Below are 27473 nucleotides of genomic sequence, written 5' to 3' on the forward strand. Positions count from 1 at the left end.
CATGAAACTATTATTAAACTGGTCCTTACAACGGTATACGGTTTGGAAACACAAGGGTGTGTAAATAACAAAAGTATTTTCTTTTTTTTTGTCAACTAATTCTTTGCACATACTTCTTCCCTGACATTTATTGTTTTATTAAAATCATATGTTAGAGGAGAGAAGCAGCATGTGACTTGAAAGCAATAAAATAACGCAGATCTGAGTCAAGACAGAGATGTGAAAAGAAAAAAATATTAAAACCAACTAACATGAGACTGTTTTATTGTAAATGGGTAGCTTTAATGACAAGCACATTGTTCAGGTTGACTGTTCTCAAGCGTTCCACAAAGCACCCCACCTGTTTTACTCATTTGTTTATTGGTACTGAACAAAATATATAGTTATTAGATTCCTTTTAACAATATAAGCCAAGCAAATCATTAGATTAATTATTTGCTTCTGACATAAAGACGGCACTTAGAATGCGGCTTCGTTCAACCTGCCCTGTATATACAGTATATATTCATTTATTTATTTACACTTCATATATATTTGCATTTGAAGATGAGTACAATCTTAAACTCTCTTCTCTTTTTTACGAATTATTGATATTTTTCCATTCAGCATTTCATGGTTTGCCGAATCAAAATGTGCAAAGAGAAGATACATCTGTCAAATCTAGTTTGTGCAAGAATGCTGAAAATATTTTCATATTTTCCAATGGACAATCTGCCAGATCAGTAATTTCCCGTTGTAGTACTAGTATCCTAGTTGAGAAAAAGCAACCTGCTGATATTTTGTCTCCCAATTTATTGTTTGCTTGGAATAAATAATTAATTCCTCAGCTCATATTGGAGACCTCAAAGAATGTTGATTTTAATGTTTAGACACCCTGCTGAAAAGACCACCAGAGCTAGTCACCAGCATATGTTTTAGCTACTGGTCACAGCATGTTTCTCTCCAGACCTGCACTGACCTAGATGCCATTCTAAGCGGGTCTTCTCAGCAGAGCTTGAGTGTCACGTACTTTTTGCTGTCTGTAAAACAGGACAGTTATGAGCAGAAGTCCACCACACCCTAATGTAATTATGAGCACGGTGCCAAAAGAGATGACTGTACTGCTGGATCGTTCTGTGGCAGGGTTCCTCTGTGTCTCTCTGTCTGGATGGGTCTGGTCCTTCATCTCCTGCCTATCCTCCTGGGATCTGCTGTCTTTGAAAACCAAAGGCATCTTGGGTGAATCATCACTGAATTAATAACACATGACTGAAGCAACCTTGAATGCATTCTTCTACTCGAGAAACATGTTTGATGTCTACTACACATAATGACACAGCACACAACAATATTACTAAAATTAAAAATAGAAATAAATGCTAATTCAAAATATTCATTAAAACTAGAATAGTGCATAAATAATACTACATTAACATTGCTACTATCCAGCTTCCTCACCTTTGCTGAGCTTCGCCTCATGGGTGGTTTTCATGAAATCCTTTGGCACCCTCACTGGACTTTGGATGTGTGTTTGGAAATTTTCAGGAAGGCTGTCTAAATGACCTGGCTGTTCAACAAGGGCACTCAGGCCTTCTGATGAATGTGCAGCTGCTTTCAAAGAAGACAGAACTGTGGTTGTGACTGGTACAATGTGTTTACTCAGTTGAAGCATTTGGAAAGGCTTGTTTTTTATCTCTGTGTTCTTTATCTCTTTGTATGCTGGCTCAGATGTTGTAGTAACTGAGTTCTGTGATAATTTTACATAGGAACTGGATGGTCCTTCTTGGCTTTTGGAATCTAAAGACCTCTTGGCAATTAAAAGCGGCGTGCTCTTCTCCACATCGTCCTGCGTGCTATCTCTTGTGATTTTTTGATAGGGGCCAGAGGTGGTTGTCTCAACACTTGAGTCAGTTCTGCTTGGAAATACATCCTGAAAATTTGTAAATGAAGGGAAAAGATCTGATGGCACATGGTTCATCTCTGAATTTGAAGTTTCTTCATGAAAAGCTGGAGTGCTACCAAAGAGGATTTTGGATAAATCTCCTTCTGATCTCCACGTGGCAGGTGTTCCTAGATCTAGTGTTTGCAGTTTGGTTACTGGGACAGCAGATTTGAATTGTTTAGTTCTCTCATTACCACCCTGCAAGGTTTCCACAGGTGAAAAGGATGATCTTTGTGGGGATGGAGTAGATTCCGGGTAAATATTCCAATGGCTTGTGGATGTAGTTGACTTAGATGATCCGATGCTCTCCGTTGGACAAATGCAGGGGCAATTGGGGGCACCTAGAGGAAATGTAATGGAAATTATGATAAAAACACAACTAAAGTAAGATAAGCTGGTACTTTGCTAATGAGGTTCATTTTGAAAGTCTTTTTTTTTTTTTGCTCCATTTCAATTTCCTTCCCTCATTTTAATGAATTACACTGCTTGTCTGTGTTGTGTATTCCAAATAAACTTACTTTGAGTCATACAAAAATGAAACATGATTGTTTATGAATCATTTTTGGATCATTTACTGACCACTAAACAGATTAATTCAGGAGTGAAACACCACTATGGTGTGTTGCTCGGAGGTGCTCAATGATTCTACTTCAGCTTCATAAAAACAGTTTTCACAAGTGGTGCAAAAATAGACTAAGACTCGGGTTTAAAGGGGTTATTCACTGTTAGCAAGATGGGCTTTTAATAAAACTTATCTGTCTGCACTAGAAATGCAATTTTTTTCTTTTTAAATTGGTGCTACATGACAAGAGAAAAGGGCCTATAGAGGTTCCATTTTGCTAGAACATTGTTAAATTTTACTACCAACAAAGTTAGTTCGATTTGGCGGTCTCACTTTATATTAGGTGGCATTACATGCTATGTACTTACATCAAAAAAACAAGTACAATGTACTTATTGTGTTCATATTATATTGCAAAACACTTTTGCTGCTATTGAGGTGGGATACGGGTAAGGTTAGGGACAGGTTTGGTGGTATTGGTAGGTTTAAGAGTGGGTTAAAGTGTAAGGGATGGGTCAACAGTGTAACTATAAATGTAATTACAGAAATTAATTACAAGATGTAATTACATGCAGGTATTTTTTTATGTAAAGGTATTTAATGTAAAAACATGTATGTACACAATAAATGCATTGTATCAAATGATTAATTTAAATGTAAGTACATCGTAGTTAAGGCCACCCTGGCAAACTTGTTCTTTAACTTGTTAACTGTTGCATAAAAGTTCTTGCAATCTTGTGAGCGTGTCATTTCAGATGATTGCTGGACTTAGCAGTTGTGCTACCTGCTGTTTGGCTGAGAGGTTCAGTGGTGGATTCTGGGTAATCTTCTGTATACTCCTCCTCACAATTCCAGTCCACAGGCTTGTCGCTCTGAATCATCAGACCCATATACATGCGAATCACTTCCTCAGCTTTCTCCAAAGCTGCCCTGGGCAAAGTCATGTGGGTTCTTATGAACTTCTTTGGGCTATCCTGTAGGGTGTAAAACAAGTTTGTTTTGTTTAGTTTTTTCCAGCAGAATCAGGCTGAACCCTAACAAGTGGGAAAGCAAGTGGTAGGCTACAGGGTCACTGTAAAGTTATTTTAATGCAAATATTTTCATTCAAGCAGACCATTTCATAACATATCCATTGCCTTTTGAGGTTAAATCAATTTTATAATTTTTGGGAAACATTCCAGGATCTATAAAAGTAGCTATATGATATACACTGGTTTTCCTTGTGTGCATCCTGCCAAAGACAACAAACTGTCTGACTTTGTTTTAAAAATAGAGTAGACAAAGACATATGATGCACCATGGCATTTATCTGTGATTTAATTAGGACTGCAACTGGAAAGGTTTCCTCTGGACTTTTTTTTTTTTTTTTTTTAAGACATACTGTAATAGAAAATATTTTTGTGGCTGATGCAGATTCCATTATAAGCATGTGGTCCAGTTAACTTCATGCAGGCAGTGGTTAACTTAACAAAATAATCATAACTCTGAATTCCTTTTTCCAAAAATCGGCCAGAATTAAACATTTTCTAAAACATTTTAATACAGTCCAACACTAATGCAAGAAAATCTATTTTAAAAAAGACTATTTACTGTTGATGCCAAAACCACTAGCAACTCTCCAAGACTTTTTCTTCTTGAAACTTTTTACATCTCAAATTTATGCACACACAACAAAACGCCTAATATTTCTTCTAGCTTGTTTCTTAAATAAAGCTGCTAGATGTTTTGTTATTTGTCATTGAAAAGATATGGGATTATTTATGCTGTTAAATACATTAACATTTGAAATGTACAGAAATAAAAGACAAAAACCTTAATATTTATAACTAATAGACAATTTTAGGTACCACTGCTCTCAAAGAGAATATAGATGAACTTACTTCAATCTCCTCATTGATTGGAGGGATGCATCTCTGGGAGTAAATGTTGTAAATCAAATTCTTCAGTGAATTAGTATAACGGTAATTGTCCGAGTCCTTAGCATATTTGAATTGGGTGTTGAGTAGCTCCAGTATGTGAGGTAATGCTGCTTTAACATAACACACAACACTCTGGAACACACAAACATATGACAACCACAATAAACAACATTTGATATTATCACACACATTGATGTTATTCAGATCTGGGTCACACAATATAACACACGTTTCTTTTAGAATACATTTTGGGACTTTTATTCCTATTGTAATAGCTTTCCAATTGACAGTGCTTGCAAATTTCATGCTTCATATCAAATAACTCTTTCATAGAGCTTGTGCTCCATTTGAATGCTGATGAGTTGTCTCAAATCTCTACAGAAGGGTATGTACATCTGGCCGGCTGGACTTTTTCTTTCTTACAAATGAAGGAAATGTAAGCTGCATTCCCTGAAATAAAAATTGTCTTCAATTGTCTTTACCTAACAGCACTTGCTCAATGGACCCTCTGCAGTGAATGGGTACCATCAAAATGAGAGTCCAAACAGCTGGTTAAAACACCACAATAATCCAGTCCATCAATTAATGTCTTGAGAAGTGAAAAGTTGCTTGTTTGTTAGAAACAAATCCACCATGAAGGCATTGTAAAAGCTAAAAAGTCACTTCTCATCAAAACACCGGTCCATAATTATATGTCTAGTTATGGATGGACTCGTATTTCAGCCAAGTTAAAAAAGACTTAATGATGGATTTGTTTCTTACTTTGTTTTGTATTGTAATTTTTTTCAATCAGCTGTTTTGACTATTCTCATTCTGATGGCACCCATTTACTGCAGAGGATCCATTGGTGAGCAAGTGATTTAATGCTAAATTTCTCCAAATCTGTTCTTAAGAAGAAACAAACTCACTATATCTTGGATGGCCTGAGGGTGAAATACATTTTCAGTAAATTGTCATTTGTGGGTAAACTATTCTTTTAATTCATTTAATTTACCTGTTTTTTTTGTTTGTTTGTTTTTTGTTTTTCACTGACATTTCATGCAAAGGTTTTCTCGTCTAGTATTTGAGTCAAGTAGAACTATTTATGCATACAAATGTTTAGTAGTTTCATGCATATAGCAGGGAAAGTCCCCACAGGGATAAGTGACTTGACAAGCACACAATTAAAGCAGAATTATTGCTCAATTGCCAAATTTTTGAGGCTGAAATTTTTGAATTGCCACTTCATCTGTTACCACCACTCTCACAGACACTGATTCAAGATGCATTCTTCAAATATAAGGGACATCTGGCATATACAGTATAAACAATTACTGCTGAATTGCAGGGTTCCCAAAACACATATGTGTCCAGAGCAGTCTTCAAGCTGTGATCTTTCAAACTCTTAACATGACTGATGGCCTTGTAAATTTCCAAAAGCATGTTTCGACTGTTTCACTATTTTTGTTCTGCCAGTGGTCTCCTTCAGTAAACGTTTCCTCTTCACACTTCACACGCACCATGCCAAGAGTTTGAAAGCCTTTAAAAACAGACTCTCTTTTACCTCAACAATCAGTAAAAACGACTTAATTTGATTACTTTTTATTTCTGGTGCTAAAGAATGTGAAGAACTTCAAACTTCATGTAAAAACACTGGCAGCGTAAATAAGGCATGACATATTCACACTGACAAAAGGTGTTATTTTAAGATTTGTAAACTGAAAGATGAAACCACAAGAAACAAGGATTTAAATTATAATTGCTAGCTTCTTTATAAAAGGTACTGACAAATTGTTATGGACGGACTCGGACACAAAGGTGATGGGTGAGTATGAGGTGGTTTATTAAAACAGGTTCAGCACACAGGTGAATCGAGAGGTCTTGAGAGGTGAGTAGATGTCTTGTAAACAGGTGATAACTCTTTTCTTCTTCCAGGAATACAGGTAGACGAGACAGGTTGAATCCAGGGAGTGACACACACACACTTGAGCTGTTGGGAGACCGGTGAGGGGAATGAGACGACAGGACTTGGAGAATCGGTCTATGATGACTAGTATGCATGTATTTCCATTGGATGGTGGTAAGTCGGTGATGAAATCAACTCCTAGGTGTGACCACGGACGTTGAGGTATGGGTAAAGGATGTAGTTTGCCTGCTGGGAGATGACGGGAGCTCTTGGAGATGGCACAGTCTGGGCAGCCTCGCACAAACCTTCTGACGTCCCTGGCCATGTTGGGCCACCAGAAGCGGTCTCGTAGCAGCGAGAGAGTTGCGTTGGCCCCTGGGTGGCCAGTACCAAGTGAGGCGTGGGTGGAGTGGATTAAGGGAGTCCGTTGGTTCCTAGGTACATACTGGTGGTTTGGTGGACAGCCCGGCGGATTGGCGGGAGGTGTGGAGGAGGCGACTGGTGGAGAGGTCCACTGTATTGGACTGGTGATGATAGTTGTTGGGAGGATATTTTCGGGTTCTTGGTCATCATCTTCGGGAGTATGGATTCTGGATAGGGCATCAGCCTTAATATTCTTGGTTCCGGGTCGGTAGGAGATCGTGAATTGGAAACGAGTGAAGAATAATGCCCATCTGGCCTGTCTGGGATTGAGTCGTTTGGCTTCTCGGATGCATTGCAAGTTTTTAATGGTCAGTCAGAACAAGGAAGGGGTGCTTTGCCCCCTCCAACTAGTGCCTCCACTCCTCAAGGGCTAACTTAACCGCCAATAACTCCCGATATCATAATTCCGTTCCACCGGGCTGAGTTTTTTGGAGAAATAGGCGCATGGATGGAGTCTGGGAGGCTTCCCCTGCTGCTGAGAAAGGACGGCTCCTACGCCTGTGGTGGATGCGTCTACTTCAACAATGAACGGTGTTTCGGGGTCTGGGTGCGTAAGGAGTGGTGCGTTGGTGAATGCTTGTTTGAGATCTTCAAAAGCTTTTTGGGCTTTCGGGTTCCAGGTGAGAATCTTGGTTTTTCCTTTCAACAGGTCGGTGAGTGGGCTGGTGGTGGTGCTATAGTTGGGAATGAATCGACGATAGAAGTTTGAAAATCCTAGGAATCTTTGAAGTTCTTTAATGTTGGTGGGGACTGGCCAGGATGTGACTGCTTCCACCTTCCCCTTGTCCATGCGGACGCCACGATGGTCTATAATGTAACCGAGGAAGTGTACTGAGGGTTGGTGGAAGGTGCATTTTTCGGCTTTGAGATAGAGGTGAAACTGACGGAGTTTGTGGAGGACCTCCGCAACGTAGTGGCGATGGTCGGCCAGGCTCCGGGAGTAGATAAGGATGTCGTCTATGTACACGATAACGAAGCGATTTAGGAACTCCCGGAGCACCTCGTGCATAAACCCCTGGAAGACTGAGGGGGCGTTGACAAGCCCATACCGCATTACCCGGTATTCGTAGTGACCAGTAGGGGTGATGAAGGCGGTCTTCCACTCATCTCCCTTTCGTATGCGGATGAGGTTGTAGGCGCTGCGGAGGTCCAATTTTGTGAAGATGGTGGCGCCGCGCAGTTGTTCAAGGGCTGCTGGAACAAGGGGAAGGGGATACCGGAATTTGACTGTGATTTCGTTGAGTTTACGGTAATCAATGCAGGGGCGTAGCCGCCGTCCTTCTTTGCCACGAAGAAAAGCTGGAAGCAGCAGGGAGGTAGATGGTACAATGTATCCTTGGTGTAATGCCTCCTCAATATACTCCTCCATGGCCTTCTGTTCCGGTGGTGAAAGTGGATAAATTTTTCCTTGTGGTACTGGCTCACCCGGAAGGAGATCGATCGCACAGTCCCATGGCCGATGTGGGGGTAGCTGGGCAGCCCTCTTCGGACAGAAGACGTCACTAAAGTGGGAGTAGCATGAAGGGATGTCGACTGACAGGTTTTCTTGAGGACTTTCTATGGATGTGGTGCCGATAGTTATTTGAGGTCTCTCCTGTTGCCTTGGTTGAGGCAACTTGGGAAAACAGCGAGGGAAGCATTTCTCACCCCACTTTAGGACCTCTCCTGTCCTTCAAGACAGATGTGGATCGTGCTGCACCAGCCACGGTCGACCCAAAATGATGTCCACTGTCGAACCCTCCAGAACCAGCAATTGAAGGTCTTCCCTGTGTAGTTGCCCAATCTGTAATTGAACTGGCTCGGTGCATAGATGGATGGTCCTCTTGGTGAGTGATTGGCCCATTATGGATTGTGCCTCGTAACTTTTCGGGGTGTTGAAAGTGGGGATGCGGAGCTGTTGGATGAGTTTCCCCGAGATGAAGTTCCCCGCGGAACCAGAGTTGAGGAGGACGGTGACTGCAAATACATCAGAGCAGGCAGTAAGCAAAGCACGAGTGGAGAGGGGCTTAAGCTTGGGAAGAGGAGCGAGGACAGAACTCACCAAGACCCTTTGTGGTCGCAAGGGACACTCCAACACTCGGTGTCCATCGTCTCCGCAGTAGAGGCACAATCTTTGAGAAATGCGTCGTTGTCGTTCTGTTAGTGGTAAACGGGTAGTATTAGTTTGCATGGGTTCTGGAGGGTCATCCTTCTCTGGTCGGCGAGGTGGAGGAGTAGCGATGGCGATGGAAGGATCCGGAGAACAGGACTGGATGCGATTAGAACAACGAATAGCGAGTTGAATAAATTTTTCCAGACCGTAGTTATCGTCGTAGGCACTGAGGTGGAGGCGGAGGCGAGGGTTGAGTCCTTGTCGGAAAGCTGTGATGAGTGAAGGTTCGTTCCAACCACTGGCGGCTGCCAGGGTTCGAAATTGTAAGGCGTATTGGTGGATGGTGTTGGTACCTTGACGGAGTTGATACAGTTGTTCACCAACAGTGGAATCTCCAGGCGATACGCTAAACACTTCTTTGAAGTGATGGATGAAATTGTTGAAGCTGTGGGTAGCGGGTCCAGCCTGGTTCAAAATGGTCTCTGCCCATCTCAGAGCAGGACCGGTGAGTGAGGTGACGATGTATGCAATTTTTGACTGATCTGTGGTGAAAACGTGTGGGTGGAGGTTTATGTTCAAGGTGCTTTGGAGAATGAAGCCATCGCATTCCTCCGCCGAACCAGAGAAGGGTGCTGGTCTGGCCACAGGACTGGCGAAAACGATCTGTGAAGGAGTGCTTGTAGTGGGGTTAGGCGGTGATTGTGGTGGTGGTGGAGCTGGTGGTGCCGTTGGTGCGGGCGGTTGCGATAGCAACTTCTTGAGAGTATCCACCAGCTCTTGAAAGGGGTCCAGCGTGCTCATCCTGTAGTGACGGTGTAGGTCCGATCTTCTGTTATGGACGGACTCGGACACAAAGGTGATGGGTGAGTATGAGGTGGTTTATTAAAACAGGTTCAGCACACAGGTGAATCGAGAGGTCTTGAGAGGTGAGTAGATGTCTTGTAAACAGCAATACTAGTGAGGATGATAAGGTGGTGATAACTCTTCTTCTTCCAGGAATACAGGTAGACGAGACAGGTTGAATCCAGGGAGTGACACACACACACTTCGTGCTGGGACTTCTGCAGAGAGAGAGGGCGACACAAGGAGGAGGAACACAGGAGGTAAGTTATACAAGGTAAGCGGTCTTAGAATATAGGAAGGATATAGTTCTCTTCGTTTCAGGATGTTGGGATGTCTGAGTCCACGTAGCAATGACGAGATCGGACAATGAAGTGTGTGTGTGGTGAGCTTTTGTAGTGTGGGTTGATGAGGAGGTGATCAGGTGCAGGTGTGTGTGATTAGAACTCCGGGGATGTGGAACGTTGTGATTGGTGGAGTGAAGGGCCTGACTGGTCTGTGACACAAATCTTGTCCAATTTGAAAAATCTGAACCACTTTGCCTTAACAATTAAATTGACCAGAACTCTTTTGTCCAAGGCTGACTAATAAACACATTTAGTAAATAATGTGAAAGATAAATGAGAGGAAGACAAAAAGATTGTTATTTCTACTGACAACAACAAACTTACAGGAGACAGCTTCACTCGTTATCTCTTAAATAGTTATTATAAGTGTGCAACCATCTCACACCTCCACCAAAAACTCCCTTGGCCATGTTAAGAATCCCCAAACGATTAATTCAAAACTATTTTGGAGCTCTGGACCACGTGAGCAAGTAGACACAACTGTCATCAGTCACATGCTGCACTGATCACACAGCTGTCACCAGTCACACGCTCACCTGAGAACTATTACACACACCATATAAAACACATTCTGTTCCTTATGGAGTCAATTTAATGCCGCATATATATGCAAAAGAAAATAAAGTTTTGCAAAAGAAAATAAGTTTTGCAAAGAAAAATAAAGAATTGCAAAAGAAAATGAAGTATTGCAAAAAGAAAATAAGTTTTGCAAAGAAAAATAAAGAATTGCAAAATAGATAAATAAAACAGAGCAAAAGCAATGGTTTTGCAATACATATTTTCCATGGCCATATCTACTAATTTATTTGCAATGCAGCTTTTATTTTGCGTTTCAGTCAAGTTTGAGTTTGCGATACAGTTTTCCCTTTGTGCTTCACGTTTCTGCGCGTCTCACTTTGTGGCGCTGTTTTGAGATGGGGGTGGAGTCAGGGGACGGGGGCGTGTCCAACAGGCCTGGGCATGCCTCCCTGGAAGTGACGTCATCGGCCCGAGACGCAGATCACAGCTGATCCAGGCACCGTCATTGAGCAGAGGCATGCGGGCGGATCGTTTCCTTTTATTCACTAGCTTTAAAACATGCATGTTTTCATTTTATCAACAAATGTATATGTGTATTAGCAGCGTTTGCTCAAGTTAAAGAAGTTGTTAATATGAACATCTGCTGTTTATTTCTCTCAATGTGTGCACACTTTTATAGCATTAAAATGTGTATTGTTTCATCTGGTTAACTAAATGTGCATTAATAGTGCTTGTTTAAAATCTCTTAACCTGTGCACAGCGCTCTTTGTTTACATTAGTTCAGAGTTACTGCTAGTTTTAATGTAAAAGAATGCAATTAACTTCACAAACTGTACATCATTAAAAAGGTCTAAGACTCAAGCTTCATATCCATCTCGACTTCGTTTTTCATTTACATAACTCCTGGCATAAATTAAGAAATGACTGGCACTGGAAGTTTAAAAAAAAAAAATGAAACTTGAGTCTTTTTGGTTCAAATTTCTCGTGGTCACGAGATATTAATGGGTAAACAAACCAGCTTGACCATAGCAACCTGGGATTATCAGAGATGTATTTATTAATATTTTATTTTTAAAAAATACATTATTAAATTATTATATTAACACCACCACGGGGTAATTTTACCCATGGCTGTTTTTCAAATAGGCTACATAATATATTTTCAATTAAAAATATCCAAGTCTTACAGTCATTGACTTTTACTAAAATTGTGTAATTTACAATCCCCTGTTTATTGTTAAAAAAATTGTTTAGATAAAACCAGAACAAAAATGGGGCATTTATACCTATAAGAGCCATCAGGACAAATTTACGCATAATTCCTGTCATCACGTTCAAATGAAGATGTTTTAGATGTTTATTCCTCTACTCATAAATGTTCAAACTTTGGATTAAATATTAATTTGTGTTTGCAATTTTTTATCGTTTATGGTTCGCTACTGTGTTGCTTATTTATTCCTGAAAAAATCTGAATTATGATGTAATGAATAAAACAATTTTTATGATTACCCCAAGTTGATTGGTGTTGTTCTCTTATTCAAATGATAAATTATATAACTAAACAAATTAATTAATTAGGTGAAACTGTGCACTTGAATTTGTCATTGTACATCCTTTGCAATGTGGTGAATTAGTATTGCTTATAATAGTCTATTTAGGGTGTTTTAGTCATTTAAATAACATGGGTTATCTTGAAACATTTTATTAGCTATAATATTACAACACCCAAATATGTATTTATTTCCTCGTAATTCTCGTTGTCATTGCAGGCTGGTTTATATTCATCATTAAGAAAAGTGATTAGTGTAACCTGCTTAAAAATAGCTGTGAACTTAAAACAACAGGACAAAAACATAGCTGATGACTAAAAATAATAATTTTATGACACTAGACATTGTGAAGACAGTGGCATAATACAGTGACATGTTTAGCCATATCAAAACAGTAGTCATGGCATGGGTAAATTTGACCCGCTGGCGCTTTTAGGTATACAGCGACCTCTGGTGGTTGAAGTGTTAACCATAGGCTACGTACTGGACTGTATCGGACTGTATTCATAAGTTTATTATGAATAAATGTTACATAAAGTATAATAAAATAGGCCGACAAGAAAACATTTTTATCCATCCCACAAGTCTTGTAAGTCCATGTATTTTATTAGTATTGGTAATATTTTTATATTCGTTGTTATGTATTTGATTTATTTTCCCTTCATTTCGATCTCTTAACATTCAGGGCTGTATAATAATAATAATAATAATAATAATAATAATAATAATAGCCTAATATACACATATATTACATAAAAAGACACGATCAACGGACTGTGGGATGGATAAATATATTTGATCAGTCTCTGATAATCCCAGGTTGCTATGGTCACGCGGGTTTGTTTATGCATGATTAAACTCATGGCCACGACATACAGTATTATCAGGTTCCCACGACTTAATATCTCGTGGCCACGACAAAACTAAACCAAAAAGACTTTTTAATCTTTTTTTAAACTTCCAGTGCCAGTCATTTCTTAATTTATGCCAGGAGTTATGTAAATGAAAAACGAAGTCGAGATGGATATGAAGCTTGAGTCTTAGACCTTTTTAATGATGTACAGTTTGTGAAGTTAATTGCATTCTTTTACATTAAAACTAGCAGTAACTCTGAACTAATGTAAACAAAGAGCGCTGTGCACAGGTTAAGAGATTTTAAACAAGCACTATTAATGCACATTTAGTTAACCAGATGAAACAATACACATTTTAATGCTATAAAAGTGTGCACACATTGAGAGAAATAAACAGCAGATGTTCATATTAACAACTTCTTTAACTTGAGCAAACGCTGCTAATACACATATACATTTGTTGATAAAATGAAAACATGCATGTTTTAAAGCTAGTGAATAAAAGGAAACGATCCGCCCGCATGCCTCTGCTCAATGACGGTGCCTGGATCAGCTGTGATCTGCGTCTCGGGCCGATGACGTCACTTCCAGGGAGGCATGCCCAGGCCTGTTGGACACGCCCCCGTCCCCTGACTCCACCCCCATCTCAAAACAGCGCCACAAAGTGAGACGCGCAGAAACGTGAAGCGCAAAGGGAAAACGGTATCGCAAGCTGAAACTTGACTGAAACGCAAAATAAAAGCTGCATTGCAAATAAATTAGTAGATATGGCCATGGAAAATATGTATTGCAAAATCATTGCTTTTGCTCTGTTTTATTTATCTATTTTGCAATTCTTTATTTTTCTTTGCAAAACTTATTTTCTTTTTGCAATACTTCATTTTCTTTTGCAATTCTTTTTTTTCTTTGCAAAACTTATTTTCATTTGCAAAACTTTATTTTCTTTTGCATATATATGCGGCATTAAATTGACTCCATAGTTCCTGATCTAGTTGCCAAGTATTTTATCGCTCTCCCAGTGATAGCTACTCTACGGATTCCTTCTGTGTTTTCTTAGTTGAAGTATAGTTTATAGCCCGTCTTGGATTAACCCTTTGCTTGCTGTCTCGGACTCTGTTTGTACCTCGCCTGGACGTTTGCTTGTTATTGAACCACTCCTCACGTCAAGCTCTCTGGATATTGTCCCTAGGAATACTCTTGTGTCTTGCCTGTGCCATACCTGTTTGCTGTTGTTTGACCCTGCCTGTTTTATGACCATGTTAAGAAATAAAAGCTTGCACTTGGATCCGCTTGCCTCATGTCTCGTCAGCTCCGTTACACAATCTTTGCTGAAGCAATGAAACAAACCATGACGACCCACATTAGAGCGAAAACAAACAGCTGGACCTCAAGCACAAACATACAGCGACCACAGCTGCCAAATGCCAAAACAAACACCATCACATACATGCACTTAAAAAAACAATGCATAAATACATTTATTTATTAGATACACAACTGTTCAAAAGTTTGGGGTCAGGATGTTTTTTGAAAGAAGTCTCTAGAAATAATTCAAATATGCTGATTTTCTGCTCAAGAAACATTTCTTATTATTAATGTTGAAAACAGATGAAAAAAAAAAACAACTGAATTTATTTGAGATAATAATATATTTATGAATGAATTATTACTGAATAAAACTTACAAAAAAAACAAAACAAAAAAAAACTTACTGACCCCAAACCTTTGACCTTTTGGCAGTGTATATAAATGTATATATTAAATAACAACTCAAAAGGAATACCTCAAGAAGGGATGAAGAAACAAAACAAACAACCACAAAAACTGGTAAACAGTAATTAAACTTCATGCATTCATGCCAGTAAGTACTTCAGTCTGTGGGCATTGAATTTATTTAATACACAAGTTTCACAATTTGAGTTGAATTGCTGAAATAAATGAACTTTTCCACGACATTCTAATTTATTGAGATGCACTTGTATTATCATGCAAGATTAAATAACTACTAGAAGTAATCTGAATCTTAAAACAAGAGCCATTCTAGATAAAAAGAAAAAAGGTGATCACCAAGAGACAACACATGATTCATGAGTTCTGACTCTCTGGGATTGTAGATTCAGACAGGGCAAAAGTCTCTTTTAAACAGGCCTCAAAGCTGTTTATTTAATTTGCTCAGGAGGATGTTGTAGTAATCTCAATTCCTCATACTGCAGCTGAGCTGCTGAGAGACACGGCCACATAATAGTGACCTCCAGGATCATCTCCCTAAAGAACTGAGCTTCTGCTTGTGCAAACTGTACTGTGATGTTCCAAAGATTCACGGAGTTCTAGTGCAACTGCATCGGCTGTCATAAAAAACAGGGTCACAAGGTAACTGTAACCATATATGCACCTATTGTATATATGCATGTATGTATATATAGTTATTATGACTGTTGAATTGCTTAAATAGCATAAAAATTTGCATCACGTGGTTTTGCTGACTCTCTGTTGTAAAACATGATCTTATGAAACATCTGTTTCAGATCAATATCCGATTTTGTGGCTCGGTAGGAAGATCTATTATACCAGAATGTCATCAACCACATCAGGGTCTTTCATATACTGTAACCGTTGAAATACCCATAGGAAATCTGGTAATCTATATCTGCCATTACATGAAAAAAGTAAAAATGTGCATACCAGGTTCTGGCGCTCAGTGAAGGTATAGGTTATTGAACAACCATTTTGCAACTGGTTCTTCATCTGCAAAGGAAAGCATTCAGTGTGAAAAATCATAGTTTGCCATATGTTTAAATCATATTTATCAATATCAGAATCAATTTTAATAGGGGCTTTAAAAGAGGCCAGGCACACTTTCATGCAACTTTTTCCTATTAGATGGCATTTAGACTATCAGCACTATTTAGTGTGCTGCCATTCATTTAGAAAGACTGAGTGCCAAAATACTAGTAGCACTCAAACTATCCAAATCATTTATGTGTGAGTGAACATTACAGACAGCTGTGGGATTTTATAACAAAGTTCAGTCCACAAGGTGATTTACACTCTTAAAAATAAAGGTGCTTCACGATGCCATTAAGAACGAACCTTTCTGTTTCACAAAAGGTTCTTTGTGGTGAAAGAAGGTTCTTCAGATTATAAAAAGGTAAGAAAGAGTTGGTTCTTTAAAGAACCTTTGACTGAATGGTTCTTTGTAGAACCAAAAATGGTTCTTCTATGGCATCGCTGTGAAGAACCTTTTAAGCACCTTTATTTTTAAGAGTGCACTGCTAGTGAACGCAGCATATCTTACCAGACGTCTTAAATTCAAGAGATGGTCCTGGGTGACAGAGTGCTTACATGGACCTGGCACACCAGCAAACACCAAATGAAAGCTCAGGATAAGGAAGAAGCACAGATGCCTTACCTAAAATCACAAAACGATTATGAGTTTTAATTTTAAAAAAAAAACACACAACTGCATAGATAAAGTAAAGACGTTTATTTATTTAATTTTATTGTCTCCTTTTTAAGGTCATGTCAAGACATTTACATAATAGCTAAGTTTCCCCTTTGAGTGGGAACCAAGCAGCAACCTTTTGGTCTCTCTCTTGAATTCAACATGGAAGTGATTTAAACTGCAATTCCTCGACTGGCCAGTAGCAACGTGATCTCATGATAATTCGTATATTTACGTAAAATGTGGTTCTATAAAACGTACATTTACTTACGTTTTTACAGGCACTAAAACGTACAATACTTACGTATTTTCAGCATCTAAACTTACAAAACTGACGTATTGACGACATCTAAAAATGAATCCTTATGAATATTGAAATCGCTGCATTAATTTTATTATTAGTTGTTTTTAGTTGTCATATCAATTACCTTGTTTTTAGTTGTCATATCAATTACCTTGTTTTTAGTTGTCATATCAATTACCTTGTTTTTAGTTGTCATATCAATTACCTTGTTTTCAATTGCATCATTAAATAGTTTACTCGTTTACTTAATACGAAATTATAACATTTTGTTTTGTTGTGTGATTTCTGCTGCCAGCTCGTTTCCAATAATAGGCCTACATAATGTTAAACAAGACTTCACTTTAAACCTTAAAATAAATAACATTTGAAATCGTTTAACCTTTACTTGTCATGTACTTTGTTTGCCATGGGCCACAAAAGGCGACATAACCGCAACATAATTACGAAATGAAACGCTTTTATTTGTGCGCTGTAATCCAGATCTTCAGAATCCATACGACTGCGAGGAACAGACCCAAATCCAAGCCTTTATCCGGCGATCTTCAACTCCATCCCGAGCAGCAAGCCCAGTGACCGTAAACAGCAAAGCCTGCACTGACTGACGCGTTCTAGTCACAGTTGCCAACTCTCGCGAGACAAATAAGCAACCGCAGCTTCAAAAACAAGCCCAAAACAAGCCCGAATTTTTTTTGATGATTTATTATCATCAATATTATTTATTATCAATTATTTATTACCAATAAATGAGCCTGCAACATATTAAACTGAAACCATTTTTTTATCTGAAAAGCAAAAACAGAAGCTATTTTAAAAAAATTAGCAAACTGCAACAAAAGTGGGATCAAAACTCGTCTCCATCACCTGTGAGCAGAATAGGATTGGAGCGATGGAAAACGAGAAAAGCAGAAGAGCTTCAAAGGGGAGCTGTAACATAGCTGCCCACATATTTATAGCATAATATATATATAAGGGTCATTCTATGGAAATGTCAATTTTTCTGTCCCTAGCCTTTACAGAAATATTACACTTGAAAAACACTTGGTTACAATTTTTTTAAAATATATTTTAAAATGAAACAATGTGTTATTTGAACAATTACACCTTCTTGAGGCATCAATGTGGCAATATTTGTTTTTAATTAATTATAAAGAATTCCAAGCACCACAAAACTGCTCGTCCCCACAGCCATGTACACTGTACAGAGGGAAAGTGCTGTATTTTGAGGTCAAAAACAGGTTTTTCTTCCATTTAAAATAAAATAATGTATACATAACTGTCAAATAAATGACATAAAAAAACAAAATGCCACATAAATAGATATAATAGAATAGAATAAATAGAATAATAAATATTATAGAAAAATATAAAATATTATATTCAGTTATATATTCAATTATAATATATATTATATTAAAAAGAAAATATTATATAATAATATTTAAAAATATTATAAAAATATAAAAAATCATTAAGCTGTCATTTATGTGTATTCGTGAAGTCAAAAGGTAATCTAATAATGTGGTTTAAATGTAAAAAAAAAAAGAAAATACATTTTAAGACATCTTGCTATACCAGGCTATTCGAACCAAATGTATTTACTCAGTATTAGGATATGACTACTTGTTTTTTATTACAGCCCGTGATAATTAATACATTACAAAACATTGTAAAAATTAGGCTAAAAGAAAGTCATCCCACTCCTCTAAGTCTACATCACAGCGTCACGCGCCCTTTTTGAATGTGATTTTTCTCCAATGAGGGACAGAACATATGGCAAATTACGCTACAGCACTTATATTATTGCACTTATATTATTACGCTACAGCACTTATATTATTGTTGGCTATTAACTGCGAGCAGACAGAGTGTCAATCAATGCATTGGAGAATACAGGCGAACATAAATTAAAAAAAACGAAGTTGCTTATCAGATTTCCCTAACAAGCGACCATATTTTTTAAAATAAGCCCAAAAAACCGCAACCCGCGACCAGGGATTTTTCCCCGCGACTTTACAAAAAAAGAAGCCCAAAGTCGCGTATAATACGCGGACTTGGCAACTGTGGTTACAAATTCAAATGTTGCCGCTTCAAACGACAGGTTTTACTGCAGGATAATCGAACGCTTATTGGCTCTGTGTTTCTGGTGAGGTGTGTATTTGAATGATGCTAGCACACGCGCGCCTTCAGGAGTTCAGAGAGAACGAGAGGATCAGGAACATCTTGATCATATTTTCAGCGATTAACAACATAAATTCTGCTCTGCACCTCACACAAACCTACTGTATTCCGCCAGAGAGGACTGCGGCTGCAGCGCATCGTCATTTGGATTACTTTTGACATTTTTGCAATAAATAAATGATTGTAATCGTATTTACCTGTCTGTCACGTTTTTCTTATACTGTACAGAAATATCTATGTTTAGGTTTAGATGCAGGAGTGGGATTAGCGACTATAAAAACATTTTTAATGCTATTTTGTTACTAAAATGGTTATTTTCATGCATGTTTCGGTCAATTGCGTTTTATATCCTTTCATATTCGCTATAAAATGGGTAGGTTTAGGTTTGGGGGTAGGTTAAGGGGTATAAAATCTAACGTTAAATTGCATATTAATAAAATTATAAAAATGCACATTCGCTGTAAAATGGGTAGGTTTAGGTTTGGGGGTAGGTTAAGGGGTCTAAACGTCTAAATCGCTTATAGATAAAATGATAAAAATGCATTGATTCGAATATATTAATGATATAAAAGATACGTAAATATTTTTACGTTTTTTAGCTAAAAATACGTATCGATTTGTACGTTTTAAACGTTGAAATACGTCTAAATTGTACGTTTTAGCATCAATAAAAACATACAAAAATGTACGTTTTGTGTTTGTAAATGTTACGTATAAATAGGCCTACCTACGTATAAACATGAGACCAGGCTGCCACTAGAGACAATCTCTAAAGTCAATCCCACAACTTTACAGCAGAGAAAATATGAATTTTGTATAACCCATCCATTTAAATTATATTAAGCCTTAAAGTTCTGCATAATTAATTTTTTGGGAGTGATGTGCTGCCAAAGATGGCGACAGTCGGCACCGCCCTCTTTGGGCTTCAAAAAATGCTTTTCAGAAACCTACAGGTGACATCGTGGACACTATGGGTGTTTCTCAAACGGAAGGCTGCATCCTGCAAAGGTTGCATATCTCGGCTGCCACGCCATCAAACGTCGCTGAAGGCCATCTCAATCGGAAGGATCCTTGGAAGACAGCCTTCGTTTCGCGTCCTTCTTTCAGCTGAATTTGAAGGATGCATGGGATGTATCCTCCGCGACCTTCAATCACCCACAATCCTTTGTACCCATTCCATTTCATGAAAATAAACTGACGAAAAACAAGTCAGTACTGAGCTTGTCTGAATTTATTATGAAACCTAAGACAAAAATAATGTTTTCGGACATGAAAGGATAGATGTTATCTTTTGTTTTGGTGTAAATTACTTACTAAACGCTAAACTGCCAATAATTTCTGCCACAGGGAGATCATAGATGGCGGTTTTTCATTGTATTGCATTAATAGAAAGCCAAGTAATATAAAGATTTGTAATACAAAGTTTTTTTTCCCAAAACTTAAGTTTTATTAGTGTTTTTGTGCAGTGACGGTGAGGGCGGGAACGTAGCCACGCGCACTTACTAGAGCGTCTCATTCTAGCGTTTATATACCGATGAGGAGTCTAGCCTACAAGACTCTGAAGGACTGAACTAGGAAGGACGCAGCCTCGGTAGGATCCAGCCTTCTGTTTGAGAAACACCCTATGTCTATGTTTTATACTGTCTATGGTGGGAACTTGCACTGAGCCCCCTGGAGGACACTTTGGGGAATGCCGTCATCATGACTCATGTCTGTAGGATAAGGAAGAAGCACAGATGCTAGCTGGTTGTCCTGCATCTTCAATAAACAAGCTACAGGTAGTCCAAAATGCAGGGGCTAGAGTCCTTACCAGGTCAAGAAAATATGATCATATTAACCCAATTTTACAGTCTCTGCACTGGCTACCTATTAAGTTCCGTATCAGTTACAAAATATTATTACTTGCCTAAAAGGCCCTAAATGGTTTAGCTCCTGCGTACCTAACTAGTCTTCTACCACGCTACAATCCAACCCGCTCCACAAGGTCGCAAAACTCTGGACTTCTGGTAGCACCTAGTCCACAATGGAGGTACAGCTTTTTCACATTTGGCTCCCAAACTCTGGAATAGCCTTCCTGATAACATTCGGGGTTCAGACACACTCTCTCTGTTTAAATCTAGATTAAAGACACATCTCTTTAGCCAAGCATTCACATAATGCATCATATAATCTTGTACTGCAGTTATATCTGATCAAACGCACATTATTATTTAGCTTGGGTTCAACAAATCATTTTTACTTGGATGGAACAGCAGCTATGCTAATTATGTCTCTATTTGTTTCTCTGTTTCAGAGACATCCCGAGGTAACTAGGAATTACAGAAGCTTCAGTCTGGATCCAACCCTTAAATGATCTGAGATGACCAAATACCTGAGAAGAGATGATGCCGACCCCTCAGAGGACCTCAGAGGATGTCAACCCTCAGACAACATACACAATTACCTAATTTTGCCATAAGTTAAATATATTAAGTTTCTGCAATATATAAATATATTGTAGAAACTTAATTTCCTGTAAAGCTGCTTTGCAAGGATTTGTATCGTAAAAAGCGCTATACAAATAAACTTGAATTGAATTGTAGCGCATGTGAAAACACTTCCAATTCTTTTTGACGATGGCAGCCTGTGACGTCATGGAGGAGCTTCCAGACGTAATGAATAAAGGGGCACCTGTAATGCACGTTGCCAGGTTTTTGGGGGTTTTTAGTCTTCAGGCGCCATTTGTTTGTTCAGCATGTGTCAGGCATGGCTAAGAGCTTGACCGAACGTTTTAGGAAGTGTGTAACTAGGTTTCTGACACCCGAGGACACACACAACCTATGCGTTATGTGTCTGGGAGAGGAGCATATGTGTTCAGTGCTCGAGGGTGCTGAATGCGCTCATTGCAGAAAGTTTTCAATGAAAAAGCTCTGTGTCTCGTCCCTCGTGCCATCTCGCGGCTTAGGTCCCGCTGCTGCCAAGGCATGGCGGAGCAACCTGGTGTTGAAAGGGGGAAGATGTTGATGGGAAAGGAATGTAACCTCAGCAACTCCCCAATCCCTAAGTCACTCCAACCTGGGTTTAACCTGAAAACCTTATAATTCATATTCATTGCATTTTTTGATCCTCTGAACTATGCAACATTGTTTATGCAACAAGTTCTCACTCCCAACTCGTCACATATTGAAGCTTGGTCCGTTGTTTTAAATAGGAAACCCTTACGCCCGTTTCACACCGCAAGCCTGAGCAGTATGGAGTCAATTTAATGCCGCATTTATATGCAAAAGAAAATAAAGTTTTGCAAAAGAAAATAAGTTTTGCAAAGAAAAATAAAGAATTGCAAAAGAAAATGAAGTATTGCAAAAAGAAAATAAGTTTTGCAAATAAAAATAAAGAATTGCAAAATAGATAAATAAAACAGAGCAAAAGCAATGATTTTGCAATACATATTTTCCATGGCCATATCTACTAATTTATTTGCAATGCAGCTTTTATTTTGCGTTTCAGTCAAGTTTCAGCTTGCGATACAGTTTTCCCTTTGCGCTTCACGTTTCTGCACGTCTCACTTTGTGGCGCTGTTTTGACATGGGGGTGGAGTCAGGGGACGGGGGCGTGTCCAACAGGCCTGGGCATGCCTCCCTGGAAGTGACGTCATCGGCCTGAGACGCAGATCACAGCTGATCCAGGCACCGTCATTGAGCAGAGGCATGCGGGCGGATCGTTTCCTTTTATTCACTAGCTTTAAAACATGCATGTTTTCATTTTATTAACAAATGTATATGTGTATTAGCAGCGTTTGCTCAAGTTAAAGAAGTTGTTAATATGAACATCTGCTGTTTATTTCTCTCAATGTGTGCACACTTTTATAGCATTAAAATGTGTATTGTTTCATCTGGTTAACTAAATGTGCATTAATAGTGCTTGTTTAAAATCTCTTAACCTGTGCACAGCGCTCTTTGTTTACATTAGTTCAGAGTTACTGCTAGTTTTAATGTAAAAGAATGCAATTAACTTCACAAACTGTACATCATTGAAAAGGTCTAAGACTCAAGCTTCATATCCATCTCGACTTCGTTTTTCATTTACATAACTCCTGGCATAAATTAAGAAATGACTGGCACTGGAAGTTTAAAAAAAGATTAAAAAGTCTTTTTGGTTTAGTTTTGTGGTGGCCACGAGATATTAAGTCGTGGGAACATGATAATACTGTATGTCGTGGCCATGAGTTTAATCATGCATAAACAAACAGAGATTATCAGAGATTGATCAAATATATTTATCCATCCCACAGTCCGTTGATCGTGGCTTTTTATGTAATATATGTGTATATTAGGCTATTATTATTATTATTATTATACAGCCCTGAATGTTAAGAGATCGAAATGAAGGGAAAATAAATCAAATACATAACAACGAATATAAAAATATTACCAATACTAATAAAATACATGGACTTACAAGACTTGTGGGATGGATAAAAATGTTTTCTTGTCGGCCTATTTTATTATACTTTATGTAACATTTATTCATAATAAACTTATGAATACAGTCCGATACAGTCAAATACGTAGCCTATGGTTAACACTTCAACCACCAGAGGTCGCTGTATACCTAAAAGCGCCAGCGGGTCAAATTTACCCATGCCATGACTACTGTTTTGATATGGCTAAACATGTCACTGTATTATGCCACTGTCTTCACAATGTCTAGAGTCATAAAATTATTATTTTTAGTCATCAGCTATGTTTTTGTCCTGTTGTTTTAAGTCCACAGCTATTTTTAAGCAGGTTACACTAATCACTTTTCTTAATGATGAATATAAACACGCCCCCGTGCCCTGACTCCACCCCCATGTCAAAACAGCGCCACAAAGTGAGACGCGCAGAAACGTGAAGCACAAAGGGAAAACTGTATGGCAAGCTCAAACTTGACTGAAACGCAAAATAAAAGCTGCATTGCAAATAAATTAGTAGATATGGCCATGGAAAATATGTATTGCAAAATCATTGCTTTTGCTCTGTTTTATTTATCTATTTTGCAATTCTTTATTTTTATTTGCAAAACTTATTTTCTTTTTGCAATACTTAATTTTCTTTTGCAATTCTTTATTTTTCTTTGCAAAACTTATTTTCTTTTGCAAAACTTTATTTTCTTTTGCATATATATGCGGCATTAAATTGATTTTTTTTTTCGGCGTGCGCCTTAACAAATGAGTGCATTCACACCGGGAGCAGGAGCAGCGCGTGAGCAGTAGTGCCGCGATCGTTTCGGCGCCGAGTCTATTTTTGCTGCACCGCTTATGCTGAATTAAAGTCACAGTGCATTGTTCTTGATCAAAATTGACCCGATTAACATTAAAAAATAACAAATTTCACCATAAAATCATGTAAGTGATGTGTTTCGTGTTTCACAATCACCATATGAAAAAAAAAAAAAATGCACGAAACACATCTCTTCCACGAGTTTTACTAGAGGCATTTGTTAGCTTTAATATTAGCCTACTTTTTCTTTCCAAAATTTGTCATGGGTCTCACCGCATGTCTCACGTCAATTCATAATCGATAATTACTAAACAAACAAATACAATAGATGCACCTTAATACAAAAAACAAAAACAAACAAAACAAAAAAAACAACAACAACAAACGACAGTATATACATAAACACACGGCTACAGTGCATTAGAATAGTGAGTCCCTATTTTCCAGAGCCCAGAGGCAGTGGCGGCGCAGAAACTTGCTTAGCCCCCCCCCTCGACACATGATACGATGCAAATCAGTATATCGATAACAGACGACATTTTACTGAGTGGGCATTTTTACCATTATAAAATCTTTTTTTCCCTAGAATATCATTATTATTAAAATCATTATCAACAAAATTCATCTTTGCAATGCAGAGGAAACACAGAAGCTGCTCCTAAAGTGGCATTCAGATGTATTTACACATTGTTTAATGCAAGACATGAATGCATTTAACCTGCAGTTACAAATGCATAAATGTTTTGATATTTTAATCCTAAAACATTGAATACTGATATTTGAAATTAAATATCAGTATTCGATTAAACCTACCATTTGCCAATAAAACACAAGATATAACAGGCAGATACCACTACCGTCATAATTTATTCAAAAAGTATTAATATCCCAAGTCTTCCGAGGCAGAACGATTGATTTGTGAGAGGAATAGACGCGATCGCCGTCTCCGTCCGCCGTAAAGCTCTACCTGTGCTGCGATCTCTGTGCTCAATTTCAAAAAATAGGCTTGTTTGAGATGCGTCTGGCCTCGCCTGAAATGAAGGCAAGAGTAGGCGGCTGCAGTGAGGGGAGGAGTGAAATTAACGCAGTCAAGAGAGATTGTGGTCTCTGCAGAGCAAAAGTGGGTGTTTCTGAATTGCTAGGCATTTTCAAGCTGCTGGGTGTTTCTAAATCATGCAATCAAAATGATCCCCCTCACCTAACCCCACCCCTAAACCTACCGTCACTATGACGTCAGCCAATCAAGTAACATGGTCAAAAAACGCCCCGATCTGGTAACTCCCATTACTTTGCTGCAGAGACCTATACTTGAGTCAAGACGGACAGTTCTGCCCTCTAGAAGTGGAACAGATACCTACGAGATCAAAGGCGTATATCGCCTTATTCTCACTCATATGCTGTGCTGCTGATATAACATGATATAACATGATATAATTTCAGTTCTGTTGCTTTAATATGAATATAAATATGATGAACAAGACACTCAAAGTGCTTGCTATTTAATTCCATACCAAAGGCGTATTTATCATCCATTTTTATTTTAATTCAAACATGTATTTTAGATTTTTTATAGAAAATGTGACAAAAATCACATATCTCACACAGAGATCGCACTGTCATAGTGTTTGGAAATATTTTATATATATTATATTATTTTATTTTATATCAAATTATTTATATTTTTTACAAATGCATGCAAGCCATTAAATTAACACAAACAATTGAAAACAACGGAGGACCCTGCACTTAGCCAAAAAGCGACGCCGTCGCAAGGTGGTCCTCACCAAGCTTCAATATGTGAGGAGTTCATGGCCGTTTCTCAAACGGAAGGCTGCATCCTCCGGAGGTCGCATTTGTAGGCTGCATACGGCATCAAGCCTTGTTTATTTCAGTTAACTGAGCATTACATTTGCGAGTCAAAAGCATATTACAACAATTTACACTTAACTAAGAATAATGGTCAAATTTATAATTATTAATATACTAAAATAAGATATTCTTTGTGACGTATGTAGCCTACAAATTCGACCTCCGGAGGATGCAGACTTCCGTTTGAGACACGGCCCATGTATCGCTGCAGCCCGGAGACCTGCAAGTGGGAGGGACTTACGCCTCAAGTAGGTTGGGAGAGGGTAGGTTTAGGGTTAGGTTTGGTGTAGACCAGGGCTCCTCAAATCTGGACCTCGAGATCCACTTTCCTGCAGAGTTTAGCTGTTACCCTAATCAAACACACCTGAACATGCTAATCAATGTCTTCAGGATCATTAGAAAATCACATACAAGTGAGTTTGATCAGGGTTGAAGCTAAACTCTGCAGTGGATTGGACCTCCAGGGTAAGATTTGAGGAACACTGGTGTAGACGATATTAACAAATCCCACCCATTTGGAGCTGGCTCCGACCTCCATTTATACCTAACTTGACGAGTTGGGAGTGAGAACATGTTGATTTATGCAACACTTTCCTGTAGCTCAATGTAGAGCATGGCGCTAGCAACGCTAAGATCATGGGTTCGATTCCCAGGGAAAGCAAGAGCTGATAAAATGTAAAAACTGTAACTTGAATGCAATGTAAGTCGCTTTGGATAAAAGCGTCTGCTAAATGCATAAATGTAAATGTAACACAACAGGGACTTATCATGTAATGTTACAATATTATATACAACAAATAGTAAAGCCATAACGTGGCCATAAGTACTTCCTTACCTCTTAGAACACAAAAGCAAATTTCATAAATCTGGTGTGAAAACCCACTGAAACTAACTAAACCCACTAAACCATGTTTATGATGTTGACCAGATCATTAAAACAAGAAATAACGACTAGATCGTTGCTCAAAGTCATCGAAGCTTGTCTCCACAGGAGAGCTAAATGGACTCATAGTCCTGTATAGCAGATGTGATGATTCACGTCAACCTCTAGACTAGAGTTTGATGAAAGCCAGACAGCATGTTAACAACATCTTGACAAAACCTCACAAGCTTCTTCAGCTCTGCCTTATCGGAGACAGCAAAAAAAGTGCTTAACAAGGCTCATTTATGACAAGTAACTGCAAATAGTTTGTCTCAGGTTAAATTCAATTGGCTTTAGATGTCAGGGTGACAAGCAAATTTAGCTTAACTAGGCAGTAAAATGCAAAAATCTATGGTGTGACGAAAAAAAAAAAAAAAAAAACTAATATAAATAAAATTATTTAAAAAAATATTTTTTTCAGGGTATTGAAAATAAATAAACATCCTATAAAACATATCTTTCAAATTTAAAGTCCAAAATTAGAAATGTTATTAAACAAGACAAAAAAAAAGTGTAATACCATACACCATTTATTTACTTATTTATCAAAGCAATAAAACAGCTTTAATAACACAACTGTAATAAAACAATTGAAATAGTGTTTCC

General features: G+C 38.2%; 1 protein-coding gene across 6 annotated transcripts in view; it reads right to left on the bottom strand.

Annotated features, from left to right (window-relative positions):
• Positions 1 to 300: 300 nt before the first annotated feature.
• Positions 301 to 27473, bottom strand: part of csf1a (colony stimulating factor 1a (macrophage)) — a 28007-nt gene continuing 834 nt past the window's right edge. Inside the window, exons 1-7 of one of the 6 annotated variants that reach the window (XM_058792366.1) lie at positions 19788 to 20284; positions 16208 to 16321; positions 15595 to 15657; positions 4364 to 4534; positions 3268 to 3457; positions 1438 to 2262; positions 301 to 1194 (exon numbers count right to left, since the gene is read on the bottom strand). In XM_058792366.1, coding sequence (XP_058648349.1) covers positions 971 to 1194; positions 1438 to 2262; positions 3268 to 3457; positions 4364 to 4534; positions 15595 to 15657; positions 16208 to 16321; positions 19788 to 19796 — 1596 coding nt within the window. In that variant the 5' untranslated portion in view covers positions 19797 to 20284 and the 3' untranslated portion in view covers positions 301 to 970. Of the gene's footprint in view, positions 1195 to 1437; positions 2263 to 3267; positions 3458 to 4363; positions 4535 to 15594; positions 15658 to 16207; positions 16322 to 17037; positions 17281 to 19567; positions 20285 to 27473 lie in introns of those variants that run through there. The other 5 variants (XM_058792367.1, XM_058792368.1, XM_058792365.1 and 2 more) reach the window with 5 other exon arrangements.

The sequence above is a fragment of the Onychostoma macrolepis genome, chromosome 11, assembly GCF_012432095.1.
Source record: "Onychostoma macrolepis isolate SWU-2019 chromosome 11, ASM1243209v1, whole genome shotgun sequence".
Taxonomy (NCBI): Eukaryota; Metazoa; Chordata; class Actinopteri; order Cypriniformes; family Cyprinidae; genus Onychostoma; species Onychostoma macrolepis.